The following is a 14,885-nucleotide window of genomic DNA, read 5'->3' on the forward strand; positions in this document are numbered from 1 at the left end:
AGTGGGAGGAGGAGAAGGGGGGGGAAGGTGCAGAGAATAAGTAGCATAGACGGTAGGTAGAAAATAGACAGGCGGGAGAGCAGGAATACTATCTGAAATATAGAATCTAAAGAACCTGAGACACGTGGTCATAAACTAAAGGGGGCCAATGGTGGGGGAGGGGTGTGCAGGGTGGAGGGGAATGAAGGGGGGAATAGAACAACTGTGATGGTATAATCAATAAAATATATATATATAAATAAAACAAAATAAAATTTTAAAAAATTACTTCTGAAAAAAAAAGAGTACATCTTCGTGACCTGGGACTAGGGAGTGGCTTTTTAGATGTGACATCAAACCCAAAGCACACACACACACACACAAAATCAATTGGACTTCGCTGAAACTGGACTTCAGCACAACTTTTGTGCTGCCAACTTTATGAATACAATGAATGCCAATGAGTGGTTCACTTACTAATGGGTAAAATGGCAAATTTCCTTACATATTTTTCACAATAAAAGAGAAGTTTTTAAAAAATAGCAAAGTGTTAAAAATATTTGTGCAACATACCATCAAAAAAGTGAAAGACAACCCAAAAATACAAGATACAATATATGCAAATCATATATAAGAATCTACTACCTAGAATACACCAAAAACTCTGACAATTTCATATCAAATAATCCAATTAAATAATGCGCAAGACCCTGACTGGTGTGGTTCAGTCGGTTGGGGATCATCTACAAAGTGAAAGGTCGCTGGTTCGATTCCTGGTCAGGGCACATGCCTAGGTTCCAGGTTCTGCCCCTGGTCAGGGGAATTCAAGAGGCAACAGATCAATGTTTCTCCCTCACATTGATGTTTCTCTCCCTCTTTCTCCTTCCCTTTACCTCTCTCTAAAAATAAGTAAACTATTTTTTAAAATCCTTCAATAATGGGCAAAAGGCTTAGGGTCATGTTCCATTTGCTCAAAGAAGAAATACAAATAAAATACACGAGAAGATGTTCAACATCACTAGCCATTAGGAAAAGGCAAATAAAAACCACAATGAGACCCTACTTCACGCCCACCAGATGGCACCGATACAAAAGATATAACAACTGTTGGCAAGATTATGGAGAAATCGAGACCCTCACACATGTTGCTGATAGGAATATACTCGTAAAATGGTACAGCCACTTTGGGAAACAGTCTGGCAGTTCCTCAAAGAGTAAATAGAGTTACTATACAAACTTGAAATCCCATTCTCATAAACACACATAATAAAAGTGAAAACATATTTGTTCATGCAAAAATTTGTAAAAAACATTCGTAGCATATTTATAATAGTCAAAAAAGGGGGAACTCAACTGATGAACAGATAATCAAAATGTGGTATAACCACAAAACAAAATACTATTCAAACCCAAAAAGAATGATGACCTGCCCTGGCCAGTGTGGCTCAGTTGGTTGGAGCATGGTCTGTAAACCAAAAGGTCACAGGTTCAACCCCCAATCAGGCACAGGACTAGGTTGTGTGCAGGTTCGGTCCCCACTCAGGATGCATACAAGGGGCAACCGATCTATGTTTCTCTCCCTCCCGCCCTTCCCCTTTCCCTCAAAATAAATAAATAATTTCTTGGGGGGGAAAATGAAAGAAAAAAAAGAATTTTGTGTCAAAGCGTGCTACAGCATATACGAATCTTGAAAACTCTGTAGTGAATGAAAGAAGCCTGTGACTGAAGACCACCTACCTCCATCCCATTTATATGAAATGTTCCGAAAAGGCCAATCTGGAAGAGACTGAAAGCAGATCAGTGGTGATGTCTGGGTCTCAGAGAGGGTACTGTGAGTAAATGGGAAGTGACCACCAACTGAGTACAGAGTTTCTTTTTGGGGTGATGAAAACATTCTAAAATAGACTGTGTGAAGGTGCACAACTCTTGTGAATATACCTAAAACCACTGTACACTTCGATTGTGTGAACTGTACTGTTTGTGAATTATACCTCAATAAAATCCTCATATTTTTTAAAGAACAGCTACACTAAGATCAAATAGATTTCAGAGCAAAAGACAAAGTATCTCCAAGATACATTTTTAAATGAAAAAATTAAACATGGCTATTTACATAAAAGAGAAAAACGGTTTTATTTGCATTTACATAGGGTCAGGTCTCACTGTTTACAGTAGTTATATTCTATGAAGTTACTACAAAATATAAATTAGCAGATATTGAACCATCACTAGGGGAAATTCAGGGCTGGTTCCTATAAGACAGTGGCACATTTTCATCTACCAATCAAATACAATCTTCTTTTATGTGTATTTCTTAAACACAATTTAATATGTATTCTAGATTTATTAACACTGAAATCAAGCCATCAGCACTGTAACTCCAATAACACTATAAATACCTTGAAATAATCTAACATGTACTTTCTCCATAAAGTATATATAGTCTTTTTTTTAAAGATTTTATTTATTTATCTTTAGAGGGGAAGGGAAGGAGAGAAGGAGAGAAATATCAATGTATGGTTGTCTCTCATGAGTCCCCTGCTGGGAACTTGGTCTGCAACACAGGCATGTGCCCTGACTGGGAATCGAACCACGATCATGTGGTTCGCAGGCCCTTGCTCAATCCACTGAGCTACACCAGCCAGGGCAAGTATATATAGTCTTCTTGCACTTAGAAACACTACACAGCACTTCAGCTCTACCATTTGAGGGTCATTTTAAACAGAGAAATCAACAAAATGTAAAAAATGAGAAACCGTGGCACCAAATTGGGATACGAAAGATTTTAATTTCCAGTATGAGAGCTGAAGGAAGGCAGAGCATCGCCTTGTTCCCCCTCTGCTGGGAACACATGCATTGGGCAACTCAAGTACTCTGCCATTTTGCACATGCCCACGAATTAGAAAGTGCCACAATGACTGATTTTAGGGTTAGAAATGAATTTTAGTGACTAGGTGAATTCTAAAACACAGAACCACAAATAATGAGAAATGATTCTATGTAGTTTTAAAATCTCTGGAAGGGAAAGCAATTTTAAAGTATTTTTTATTGTGGCAAAATTAAGTTTACCATTTTCACATATCTCATTCTGTAGCATTAAATTACCTTCAGAATGCAGTGCAACCAAACTGTCTTCTACAATGGCAACACCATTTTACATTCCCACAAGCCATCTTCAAGGGTTCTAATTTTTCCACACCCTTACCAACACTTTTTGATTTTTTCATTAGAAGCAACCTAGAAGTGGTGTCTTGTGGTTTTCATTTACATCTCTAATAACTAATGATCCTGAACATCTTTTCATGTGCTATTGGCTACATGTATATCTTCATTTACTTATCTATCTATTCATTCATTCATTCATTCATTCATTTATTTTCAGACAGAGGGGAAGGGAAGGAGAAAGAGGAGAGAAACATCAATGCGTAGTTGCCTCTCACACGCACGCTCTACTAGAACCTGACCCACAACCCAGGCATGTACCCTGACTGGGAATCAAACCAGCGACCTTTTGCTTCTCAGGCTGGCGTTCAATCCACTGAGCCACACCAGCCAGAGCAAAGAGAAAAATGTTTAACTTGGATATTAGCATTCTAGTAAATCACAAGTGGGATGACAGGCCACAGTGGTCTAGAATTTTTCTCTGGCAGTCAAAATGAGGCATGGCATCAGAAAGCACAGTAAATACTTTCTGCCTGTGGACAAAGACAGTATCAAGAATACTGTGTAGGTATGTATGTAAAAAAGAAAACAAATTTCCAAATAAAATTCACAAAATTCATAATAATAATTTAGTAAAGATTTTTGTAATACAAATCTACTAATAAGATGATGAGATTCTTTGTAAGAGATAATGTTTTACTTAACTGGGAGGATTTAATTAACTCACCATCAGTAAAGAGTTTTTCCTTGCCTGGATAACAAATAATCCATGCAAAAAGTAACCTTGATTTCATTATTATTTTTTTTATTTTAAAGTCTGCTGTGATGTGATAATCTATTTTTAATTTTCTAATTTCTCTGTCCATTGCTTTCCTGTGAATTGGGAATATCAAGACTAGTACTTAAGGTGGTATTGTCCATATGTTGTACTGTTATATAAACAAGTAAATATATAGCTATGTAGAACTATAGTAAAGTGAGTAATAAACACTTTGCCAACTAATTCAAAAAAGAAATAATTCACACTCCACTGTGCATTAAATGCAAGACATGTGAAATCTACTTTTATTTCAAATGATAGGCATGCACCAAAAATTAAAGTATTTCTGTAAATGTCATGCTACAGCCATACATATACGTCTACAAAGTTATTACCGCATCACTACAATTTGTAGTGCGCCAAAAAGCAGTGCAGAGCAATGAGCACCACACACAGTCTCTGTCACAACTATTCATTTTGCCATTGCAGCATGAAAACAGTCCTAGATAATACTTAAAGAAATGAGCATAGCTGTATTCCAAAAATGTTACTTATGGCCCTGACCAATATGGCTCAGTTGGTTGGGCATCATTCCACAAAGTGAAGGGTCGTCTGTTTGATTCCCATGCAGGGCACACGCCTGGGTTGTAGGTGTGTCCCCAGTAAGGGCATGTACGAGAGGCAACCAACTGATGCTTCTCTCTCACATTGATATTTCTCTCCCTCTCTTTCTCCCTCCCTCCGCCCCCCCTCCCCCGCTCAAAATAACTAAAATCTTTTTTTAAATGTTACTTAAAGCACAAATTTTAATTTCATGCAATTTTTACATGTCACAAAATATCGCTTTTATTTTTTCAATTGTTTAAAGATATAAAAATCATTCTTATCTCATAAGCCATATAAAACCAGGCAGCAGGCTACATCTGGCCCTTGGGCCTCAGTGTGCCAACCCCCTCCACTGAGTTAAAGCGAAGTCCAACAACTAACAAGTACAAAGCCTCCCATCAGCATTTTCTTGCCTTAGATGGATGAGTGCAAGGATTCTACCACTTGAAGAAGCCTCAAACAAAAAGGAGCAAAAGAAATTAACATAAAAAGAAAAAAGATTAGAAAACAAAGTCAAGGAGGTCTTTCAGAATGTGAGTTGAATAAGAAAGCACAAAGAGAGCCCTGGCGGGTGTAACTTAGTGGATTGAGCACGGGCCTGTGAAACAAAGAGTCGCTGGTTCGATTCCCAGTCAGGGCACATGCCTGGGTTGCAGGCCAGGTCCCTAATAGGGGACACATGAGAGGCAACCACACATTGATGTTTCTCTCCCACCCTTTCTCCTTCCCGTCCGCTCTCTCTAAAAATAAATAAGTAAAATATTTTTTTAAAAAATAAAGCACAAAGAGAAGGAAAACAGAAGACAAAAGGTAGGAGAGAGAGTGTGAATTCAAAAGTACCAACCTCCAAACAGTAACAGTTCCAAAAAGTGTTTGGGGGATGTAGAAGGTGAGGGGAAGAAGGGTATCCTTACAAAAAAAATTTAAGATTTTATTTATTTACTTTTAGAGAGAGGGGAAAGGAGGGAGAAAGAGGGAAGAGAAACATCAATGCATCGACACACAAAATCAGCTGCCTCTTGCGTGCTCCCAACTGGGGACCTGGCCCACAACCTGGGCATGTGCCCTGACTGGGAATCAAACCAGCAATCTTTCAGGTACAGGCTGGTGCTCAATCCACTGAGACACACCAGTAAGGGCTAAAAATTTTAAAGTTTAAAATGTGTTACTACAAAGATCACAAGACTAAAAGAAAACAGACAGTGAATTATTAAAAACAATGTAAGAGAAAAAATCAATAGAAGCACATCATTATATTTCAGAACAAGGATAAAGAGATTAAAAGGTTCCAGGAAGAGTAAATAAAACAATCAGACTAGCGCTGGCAACACAAGTTGGAGATACTGCGAGAGAGCTTTCCTCAAAGTTCTGAGGAAAAAAAAATATTCAACCTAGAATTTCATATTCAGTCATGCTATAACCATTTAAGTAGAAGGGTAAAATACAGAGAACTTTGAAAATGCAAAGGCTCAGAAATGGTATTCTCGGCAACTGTTGGGATGTACAAACAGGGTAATGAACCGAGAATGGAGATGATGTGGGAGACTAGAGCTTATGCAAAGTAAGTAGAACCAACGTTCTTCAGAAAGCAGGCCCAAATTACACTCTCAGAGGGCGCATAAGCAAATAGTAGTAAATTTTTTTAATCTGACCAATAGCACAGAAATAAAATTGTCACTGCCTAAATTCAGAGTGAGGAACTTTCCTCCTGAGAATTTCCAAATACAGGTCAGCCTACGAAGTAAACCCTAAATCAACCTATGCCAGTTCTGAGAAACACCGACCTAACTTAATTTCAATGATTTTGTGTTGGTGGCACCCAAAAGAAGCAAAGACAAAACACTCTTCGGAAGCTGGTAGTTGCAAACCAGCTGACAGGATTCATACTTAAAAGCCCTGGTAAACACGGTTACCATCAAAATCTGTAAAACACTGGAACACACTATCTACCATACTATGATCAAGAGTAGGCAGAAGCTAGACCGGCTGGGATAACTCAGGGGATTGAGTGTGGGTTTATGAACCAAAGGGTTGCCAGTTCGATTCCCAGTCAGGGCACATGCTTGGGCTGCAGGCCAGGTCCCTAGAATCTGGCATGCAGGAGGCAACCACACATTGATGTTTCTCTCCCTTTCTCCCTCCCCTCTCCTCTCTAAAAATAAATAAATAAAAAAAATTTTTTTAAAAGACCAGGCAGAAGCTAGAAGTAGTAAAATAAGACCTCAAAACCTCAGATGATGAAATTATCAAACACAGATAGAAAATTAATATACTTCAGATATTTAAAATGAAGAACCAAAAAAAGCAAAAGCAAACACAGCTAAGTATAATCTGAGATAAATCATTTACATTAAAAGTAAAAATATAAAGTATAGCCCTGATCCAGGTGGCTCAGTTGATTGGAGCATCATCCTGTAACTGAAAGATTATTGGTTTGATTCTGCTCAGGGCACATACCTAGGTGTTCCTGAGCTTACAATGGATTATGTCCCAATAAACCCACTGTAAGTATAAAATATTAAGTTGAAAATGCTTTTAACCTACCATGAGTCCATCATAGCTTAGCCTGGCCAATTTCTACCTAATGGATATTACTTTCACACCATGGTAAGGTAGAAAAATCATTTAAGTCATACTATGGCAAATCAGGGACCATGTATATATAGGAATAACTCAAAAAGATGTGGAAGAACTTCCTAGGAAAAAGACTACATAATATTCAAAACCAGAAGATTTCAGTAAATGGTAAGGCATACAATGTTTATGAACAGGCAGACACCAAACTGTTATGAAAGCATGTTTACCCAAATTTACCCATATACGCAAAGCAATTCCAACAAAAATACTGACAAGTTTTTTTAACAAACTTTTACAAGGTGATTCTAAAATGTGTAAGAGCAAAAAGTCGAGATAAGTCAAAATAATCTTGATGATGAAGAAGGGGTATGTGGAGGGGAATGAAATTACCTTAATGAATCCAAGCAGACTTCATTTTACTGTGCCTTGCATATTTTGCCTTTTCTACAAATTGAAGGCAAGACCCTCTACCAGCAAAAGATTACAATTCACTGAGGCTCAGATGATCATTAGCATTTTTAAGCAGTAGTTTTAATTAAGCTATATGTAAATTGCTTTATTTGACACAATGCTACTTACTGCATACTCAAAAGACTACAGTATCATGTAAATACTGTAAATGCACTGGGAAACCAAAAAATGTGTGTGGCTCACTTTATTGTGATATTCACACTTCACTGCAGTGGTCTGGAACCAAACCTGCAATATCTCCAAAGTATGCCTGTAACGAAGTGTACCTCAGCTTTGTAACAGGCAATAAAATCAGAAACATTGGGGGTGGGGGGTTTTAATAAGAAAAATGCACCTGTCATATATCAAGACAAGTTTCTAAAGAGTAAAAAAAAAAAAGTCAAGTGTATTAGTTATCTATTGCTACGTAACAAATTATCCCCAAACTTAGCGGCTTAAAACAGTAGTTCACTAGCTCAGTTTCTTAGAGTGAGGAATTTGGAAGTGACTTGGCAGGTGGCTGTCTCTGGGCCTCCCGTGAGGTTNATTGGGGGTGGGGGGTTTTAATAAGAAAAATGCACCTGTCATATATCAAGACACGTTTCTAAAGAGTAAAAAAAAAAAAGTCAAGTGTATTAGTTATCTATTGCTACGTAACAAATTACCCCCAAACTTAGCGGCTTAAAACAGTAGTTCACTAGCTCAGTTTCTTAGAGTGAGGAATTTGGAAGTGACTTGGCAGGTGGCTGTCTCTGGGCCTCCCGTGAGGTTGGAGCCAGGTGGCAGCCAGGACTGCAGTCATCTGAGAGCCTGACCGTGCTACCAAAGTGGCTCATTCACGTGGCTAGCAAGCTGGTGCTGGAGGTTGGCAGAAGGTCTCAGTTCTTCTCTACACGGGCTTCTTCTCAGGACTGCTAGAGTAGCAGTTGTTTTCACTGACAACACGGGATCCAACGAGTATGTCTTTAATGGCCTAGCCTCAGAAGTTACTGTTAATTCTGCCCAGTCTCTCGGCTGCCCAGAACAGCGAGTCACTGTAGGCAGAGACTGCAGAGGGGGTGAACACCAGGAGAAAGGAATACAGGCATCTGGAGGCTAGCTGCCACACCAAGCCACGGTAGGCTCAGAATAAATCTTCAACTTACATAACTAACAAAGGTTCAGTATATGGAGCTTACCAAGAATTCTTGCAAATCAAAGCAAAAAATATAAACAAGCTAAAAAAAATAGAACATACAGAGACAAGCAATTCACAGAAGCAGCAACATAAATCACATATAATCAGCATTCAAAAGTGTTATTCATTAGTACCACATTAATTCGTGCTATTTACCCATCGTGAAAGCACAGACTTCAAATATTTTTCTAAAAATAACCTACTTATATTCATTCATCCTTGGTCTTTTTCCCCTCTTTCCCTTGGGACCTGCGTCCATTCTAGAAGCTGACTCCCTAGTAGGTAGTTTGTGGCCACAGAAGAGACAGAGATTAATTTACCCAATACTATAAAAGCTCAACCTCCAATCCTGGACCGAGGAAGAGTAAAATGATACAACCCAGTCAACCAGTCTTAATATGCAGGGTAGGGGGGAGTAAGAACTACAGTGAGGAATTTACAAAAGGTCAACCAGTTATTAAGTACTTTTTTCACCTTTACGTTCTTTTTAGTGAGCCCTTTATAAACTACAATGGGTACCCAAAATGAACTCTAAATGTATGAATCTGCAACCTTCCACTATTCCACGGCCTGACATCCCTCCCAATGACTCTACATCATCATTTTCTGATTGTCCTTTACGGAGCAGGTCTCAAACTTTTTTGTCTCAGGATCCCTCTTATCCTCTTAATTATGACAATCTCCAAGAGCTTTTATTTAGATGGGTTTTACCCATCAATATGCACAGTACTAGAAGAATTTTAAACTATATTAATATTTTAATTTGTTGCCCTGGCTGGTGTGGCTCACTGGATTCAGGGCCAGCCTGCGAACCAGAAGGTCTCCAGTTCAATCGTGCCTGGGTTGTAAGCCAGGTTCCCACGGGGGGGTTGGGGGGTGGGGGTGCATGAGAGGCAACCACCCATCGGCTGTTTCTCTCCCTCCTTCCCTCTCTCTAAAAATAAATAGTTTAAATATTTTATTTTGTTAATAGTTGTATTGCAATTAAATACTGTATTAATTTATTTAAAAATAAATGCATGACCTGCTTAAATAACGTATCAGACATAACTACGTTTTCTGAAACAAAAATATCTCTTTAATGTCTGCTTTAATAGATGACTAAATCTGTTGTGATGGGTTGTTTTATCTGAAGAATACGAAGAAAACCTGGCCTCACACAGCTGTGTATTTAAGAAAAGGGCAGAGTATTTTAGTAGCCTTTTCAGACAAATATGTGGCTCTTTTTTGATATAATAAAAAATACATAATAAGTGTATTTATTTCTTTTCCTTTTGTTTTTGAGAGGGGAGGAGAGAAAGAGAGGAAGAGAAATACTGATGTGAGAGAGAAACACTGACGGGCTAGCTGCCTTCCATACGAGCCCACGGAGACCCAGCCAGGGACCAAACCTGCAACCTGAGCATGTGCCGACTGGGAACCAAACCCGCGGCACCCGACCAACTAAAAGCCACACCAACCATGGCAAAAAGCACATTTATTCTTTAAATATCTGCTGTAATGTGGAACTTCAATCCATACTGATAACTTTTACTACTCTTACATTAAAATCTATTGGTCTATTTTGCACTTTACATCTTTTTTCTACACGCAATTTTGTAATATCATGCATTTGGTCATCTAGAAAATGTCAGTTCACTATGTTAATACTTCACTGCACGATATTCCAGAAAAAAAGTGCTAATATCACTACCAACCGCATCATAAATGCCTTTACATACTGAGAAGCTGTCAAGCTCGTGGAGGCAGATAAAAGTTTTCCAAGATTCTAATTTTCATTTAAAGGTTCCATATATCCCTCTTAATTTTGCTATGAACCTAATATTTCTCTTAAAAAATAAAGCATTTAAGAAAAAGTACTCAGAAAAAGCCTTCCTCAGGAGGCAACAAGTGAAGTGAGGAGCCCTTCACTCAAGAACCTACTTCGTGTGCATCAAAATCGCCTGGAGGGCTTGTGAGCACAGACTGCTGGCCAGCAGTGGGCACAAAATTTCCATTCTTATGATCACAGATGATACTGATGCTGCCGGTCCAGAAGCTACACTTGGAGAACCATCGATCTACAGGAAACAGCTAAAGAACGGGAGTAACCTCAGTGTGCTGGGGATCAGAAGGTCAGGCAGAAGGGAGGGCAATGTACCTGTCAGCAATTCCGAACCACTTAAGATGAAAAACTACCAGCTCTGGCTGCCCAGACCAGAGATGGACCCACAAGTTGTCTGATAAAACCTTGCATTTGCAAAGCATTTCACAATTTATAAAAGCATTTTCACATGTATTATTTAATTTGACTTCGTGAGATATAAGTGAAGGCCTATTAGCTACATTTTAGAGATAAACTAAAGGACAGAAACATCATGAACCTGAGGGAACCAGAAAGCAAGTGGCAGAACTATGTTCCCTGACTCCAAATCCCGTGTTCCTTCCAGAAGAGCACGCTCACTTTTTTAAAGAGCAAAGCAAAAGACACAAACAGGAGTTAATACTAACATTATTTTCTAGACTCCTTGCCTAAAAACATGGTGGCCGCCAGACTTCATTTGCTTTAGATAGTGGTTAGAATGCAGTATTTCCTTAAAACTAACAGTACTTAGACCCATCGACTTATTTCTCCTAGTTCAAAACAAAGGATGGAGAAATGAAGTGGGGATTTACGGACTGTTATTCTCTCACCTGCACAAATATCAGAGAGCCAACCCCATTAGTTCAGTCCCTCCGCCACAGCAGTCAAACCCAATTTTCATCCTGTGCTCCCGCTCACCTAATCCAGGTTCCCACAAGAACACTAAATCCCAAATGTCTTACTACACTCATGAGGCCATGAGCAGTTACCTACACAACCATTATCCACCTTCTATATGCCCATTACCATTTACTATCTTCTCCATCAATCAAATCCTTATTCTTAACATCCTTTCCTGCATGCCTCAATACCTCAAAACCAAAATATCCAAAACTAAAATTTATCACCTCTCCACCACACACACACACACAACCTGTTCTATGGCTGAATTACTTTATTTGCATTAAGAGCACTGCTACCCACCAAACAAGAAACCTGGAACTCCAGGCCCTGGCTGGATGGCTCAGTTCGTTACAGCGTCGTCCCCATACATCAAGGTTGTGGTTTCCATCTCCGGTCAGGGCACATACAAGCAGGAACCAATGAGTGCATTAATAAGTGGAACAACAAATCTCCCCACTGCCCTCTCAAAAAGCAATAAATAATTAAATTTAATTTAAAAGCCTGGAACTCTCAATGCTCTTATCTCCATTACCATGGCTACTTACAATTAGTTACTATTACTAAAACACTCACTGCCATTTCATTAGTAACTATCATGTACTAGTCACTATACATACTTTATTCTATCAGTGAAATAACTCTATCAGGAAGGTAATTCTGTCCTTGTTCCGCAAATGAGAAAACTTAAACTAAGAAAAATTAATCTGTCCAAGTCACAAGCAGGAAGTAACAAAGCAAACATCTAAACTCAAATGTCTCCCAAGTCAATTCCATTCCTCCAGAGCAAAATGCTTACTTCTTCAATACAGGACACCAGTCCGTCACTATCTATCCCCAATGGTAATTTCTCACCCAGATTACTTCCAAGATTCCCCTTGCTAACTGGGCCTGCCTCCAGCCTTGCCTTCTCCTGCCCTCCGATGAGCCAAAGTGCTTCAGAATTCCCTTCGGTCTACACTGCACAAGATATACCCTACAGAATGAATCCCAAATGCTTTCGTGCAGATCCACAAACCCTTATTACTTGCAGCTCCTAACCTCAAAAGCTTTGTGAATTTCTTTTCATAAATTTGTAACAAAACCCACCCCGAATTGTGGAAGGCTATTTATTGTCTACCCTATTAGTGTGATATTTGCACATTTCACTACAGAAGTATTGTGTTTGATGATGTGTTGTTAACCCAGACCCTGCTGGAGCATTAAAGACCTTACCAGGAAGAAAAATTTCCAAACTATTCTGAAGGGTTTCAGATAAGGGATTGCAGACCCTTTACCCATTCAGCCCCTGAATCCAACCTGGTTTCCACCAATCACCTCACACATCCTTTAACTGCAGAGATGTGTAAGGTGCCCTGTGAGTTACCTTTCAAGAAACCTGCCCAAGGGTGTTCTATTCAGTGACGTTTCCCCAACCTTCTCTAGATTGCGCCACTCCAATGCAGCAAGTACCCACCTCCACTGCTGTAGGTTCTGTATTTGTTTCCCTTAGACTGTGAATAAGCTCCTCAATAAGAATTTCATTCAGTGTCCTACAGTGTCCAAAACACCAGGGGCTCATTAATGCACAATGAACTGAAATTCAGGCCCAGCTCTCCCTAATTTCCAATTCCCTTCAAAGTTCATTTCTCCTTCACCCCTAAACATTAGTATTTTCCCTAACTAGGCAGGCCTCTATTTTCCTACCAGAGTTTCTCCTTCCCAATGTCATCTTAAAATTACTTTCTACCAAACGCCTCCTCTTAACTCCAAACTCTCCAACGCCCTTTATCCTCTATTTAATCCCTAGTCCTTCTTTCCTCTAGTCTTGAACAGGTCAAGTTCTCTCCACTCGGACAATTCCCCCTTACAGCCCTCATCTCTTACCGACTCCCTCCTCAACACCTCTCCCACCTCTGGGCCTTCCCACACCAAGCGCTTCCCACCAGCCCTTTCCCAGACCCCCTCTTCTCTCCGAACCTGCGCCCGCTCCGAGTCCACGCCTTCCCGGCGTGTATCCGCACCGCACAAACCTCCCCTGGAGCGATGTCCCCTCCCCCAGTCTCCCGCAGCTGGCACCCCCTCCCTCCACCGTCCTCGTATCTCTGGCGGTCCAGCTGCTCTGGAAACTGTCCCAGGGGCCGTGTCTTTCACCTTACAACCCTCGAGACCGCTCCGCTCGGAGCAGTCCCCGGCCCGAGCACCTCCGTGCCCAGCTCTTCCTCGGCCCCGCCAAGCCCCTTCAGCCCAGACCTCCGACAGGGCCTCCAGCTCACCTTGCTGGATGTCGCCGTTGCTGCCCCCCGGGATGGGCACGTTGAGCTGGCGCTCCGGCTCCGGCAGGCAGCGCAGGCAGAAGGAGTGAAGACAGGGCAGCAGCTTGGGCTCCGCCTCACGCCGGCTCTGCAAGCTCTGCTGACACACCGCGCAGGTGTCCAGGAGGGAGGCTGGAGGTCCAAGGGGCGGCCCCGCGGAAGGACCTGGAGCGGGAGCCGAGGCTGGAGCTGGGGCCGGCGTCAATACCGCCCCCCCGGGAACCGCAGGGCCCACGGAGGCCGCAGGGGCCGAAGCAGCAGGGGCCGAGCCTGAGGAGGCCGCGGCCACCCCCCCGTCATCGGGCCGGGCCGCGCTGCTCTCCGCGTCGGCCCTGCCGCCTTCCTCCTCCTCCTCCTCCTCCACCAGCACCGCGGCGAGAGGCGGCTCCGCCTCCTGCGCCGCGGGCCCGACGGCCCCGGCAGTTACCGGCGCACTGCCGCTGCCCCCGCCGCCGCTCTCAGCCTCACCGCCGCCTTTGTTTTCCGCCATGTTTTCCTCTTTGAACCCGCCGGACCGCCCCGCGCCGCCCGCCGCCCGCGCCGCCACCGCCCCCAGCCCCAGCCGCAGCCGCAGCAAGAGCGGCCGCCGAGAGCGAGCGAACGAACGAACGGACGAGAGCGCGCGCGCACGCGGCGCCCCCGCCCTCGCGTCGCGCTGTGGAAGAGGGGCGGTGCGCGCACGTACGTAGGACGTCCTCAGAGGGAGGCGGGAACTCAGGGCGCGGTTGCGGTGTTGTCCTCGCCGGCCCTCCAGCCCTGCGGTCCTGCCCCTTGCGGTGCGGTGCCGTGGTTCAGCGGGCTTGAAAAGCCAGAGGCATTGAGCGCCGCACTGCCTTTGGCTGGGGGTGGTTATGAGCTGGTACGCTGAAGTCGAGCTGGGAGAAGAGTGGAAAGGATGGCGAGTAGGAGGTCAGAACTGGTTCCCGCAGAGCGAGCGTCTCCCGGGCGTCGCTGTCCCTAGACGCGGGCGGTTCCCCGCGGAGACGTCACTTGCACTGTCGGGGCCCCGGGCCCCGGGCTCCGAGGTGATGACCTCCTGGGTCTCTCTGCTTTAACCGGCCGCGTTCCCTTGAGTGGTTGTTCCTCAGGGGAGCAGTTAAGGGGGTTGATTGCTTGCTTTTTTTTTTAACTGGGGGG

At 42.4% G+C, this 14,885-nt stretch overlaps 1 protein-coding gene across 2 annotated transcripts in view; it reads right to left on the minus strand.

Annotated features, from left to right (window-relative positions):
- Positions 1–14,273, minus strand: part of TRIM33 (tripartite motif containing 33) — a 110,694-nt gene extending 96,421 nt beyond the window's left edge. For both annotated transcript variants that reach the window (XM_037038931.1, XM_037038930.1), the window contains exon 1: positions 13,710–14,273. In XM_037038931.1, coding sequence (XP_036894826.1) covers positions 13,710–14,238 — 529 coding nt within the window. In that variant the 5' untranslated portion in view covers positions 14,239–14,273. The remainder of the gene's footprint in view (positions 1–13,709) is intronic.
- Positions 14,274–14,885: the final 612 nt, after the last annotated feature.

This window comes from Sturnira hondurensis, unplaced genomic scaffold (assembly GCF_014824575.4).
Source record: "Sturnira hondurensis isolate 20B ecotype Veracruz unplaced genomic scaffold, ASM1482457v3 Scaffold0024822, whole genome shotgun sequence".
Lineage (NCBI taxonomy): Eukaryota > Metazoa > Chordata > Mammalia > Chiroptera > Phyllostomidae > Sturnira > Sturnira hondurensis.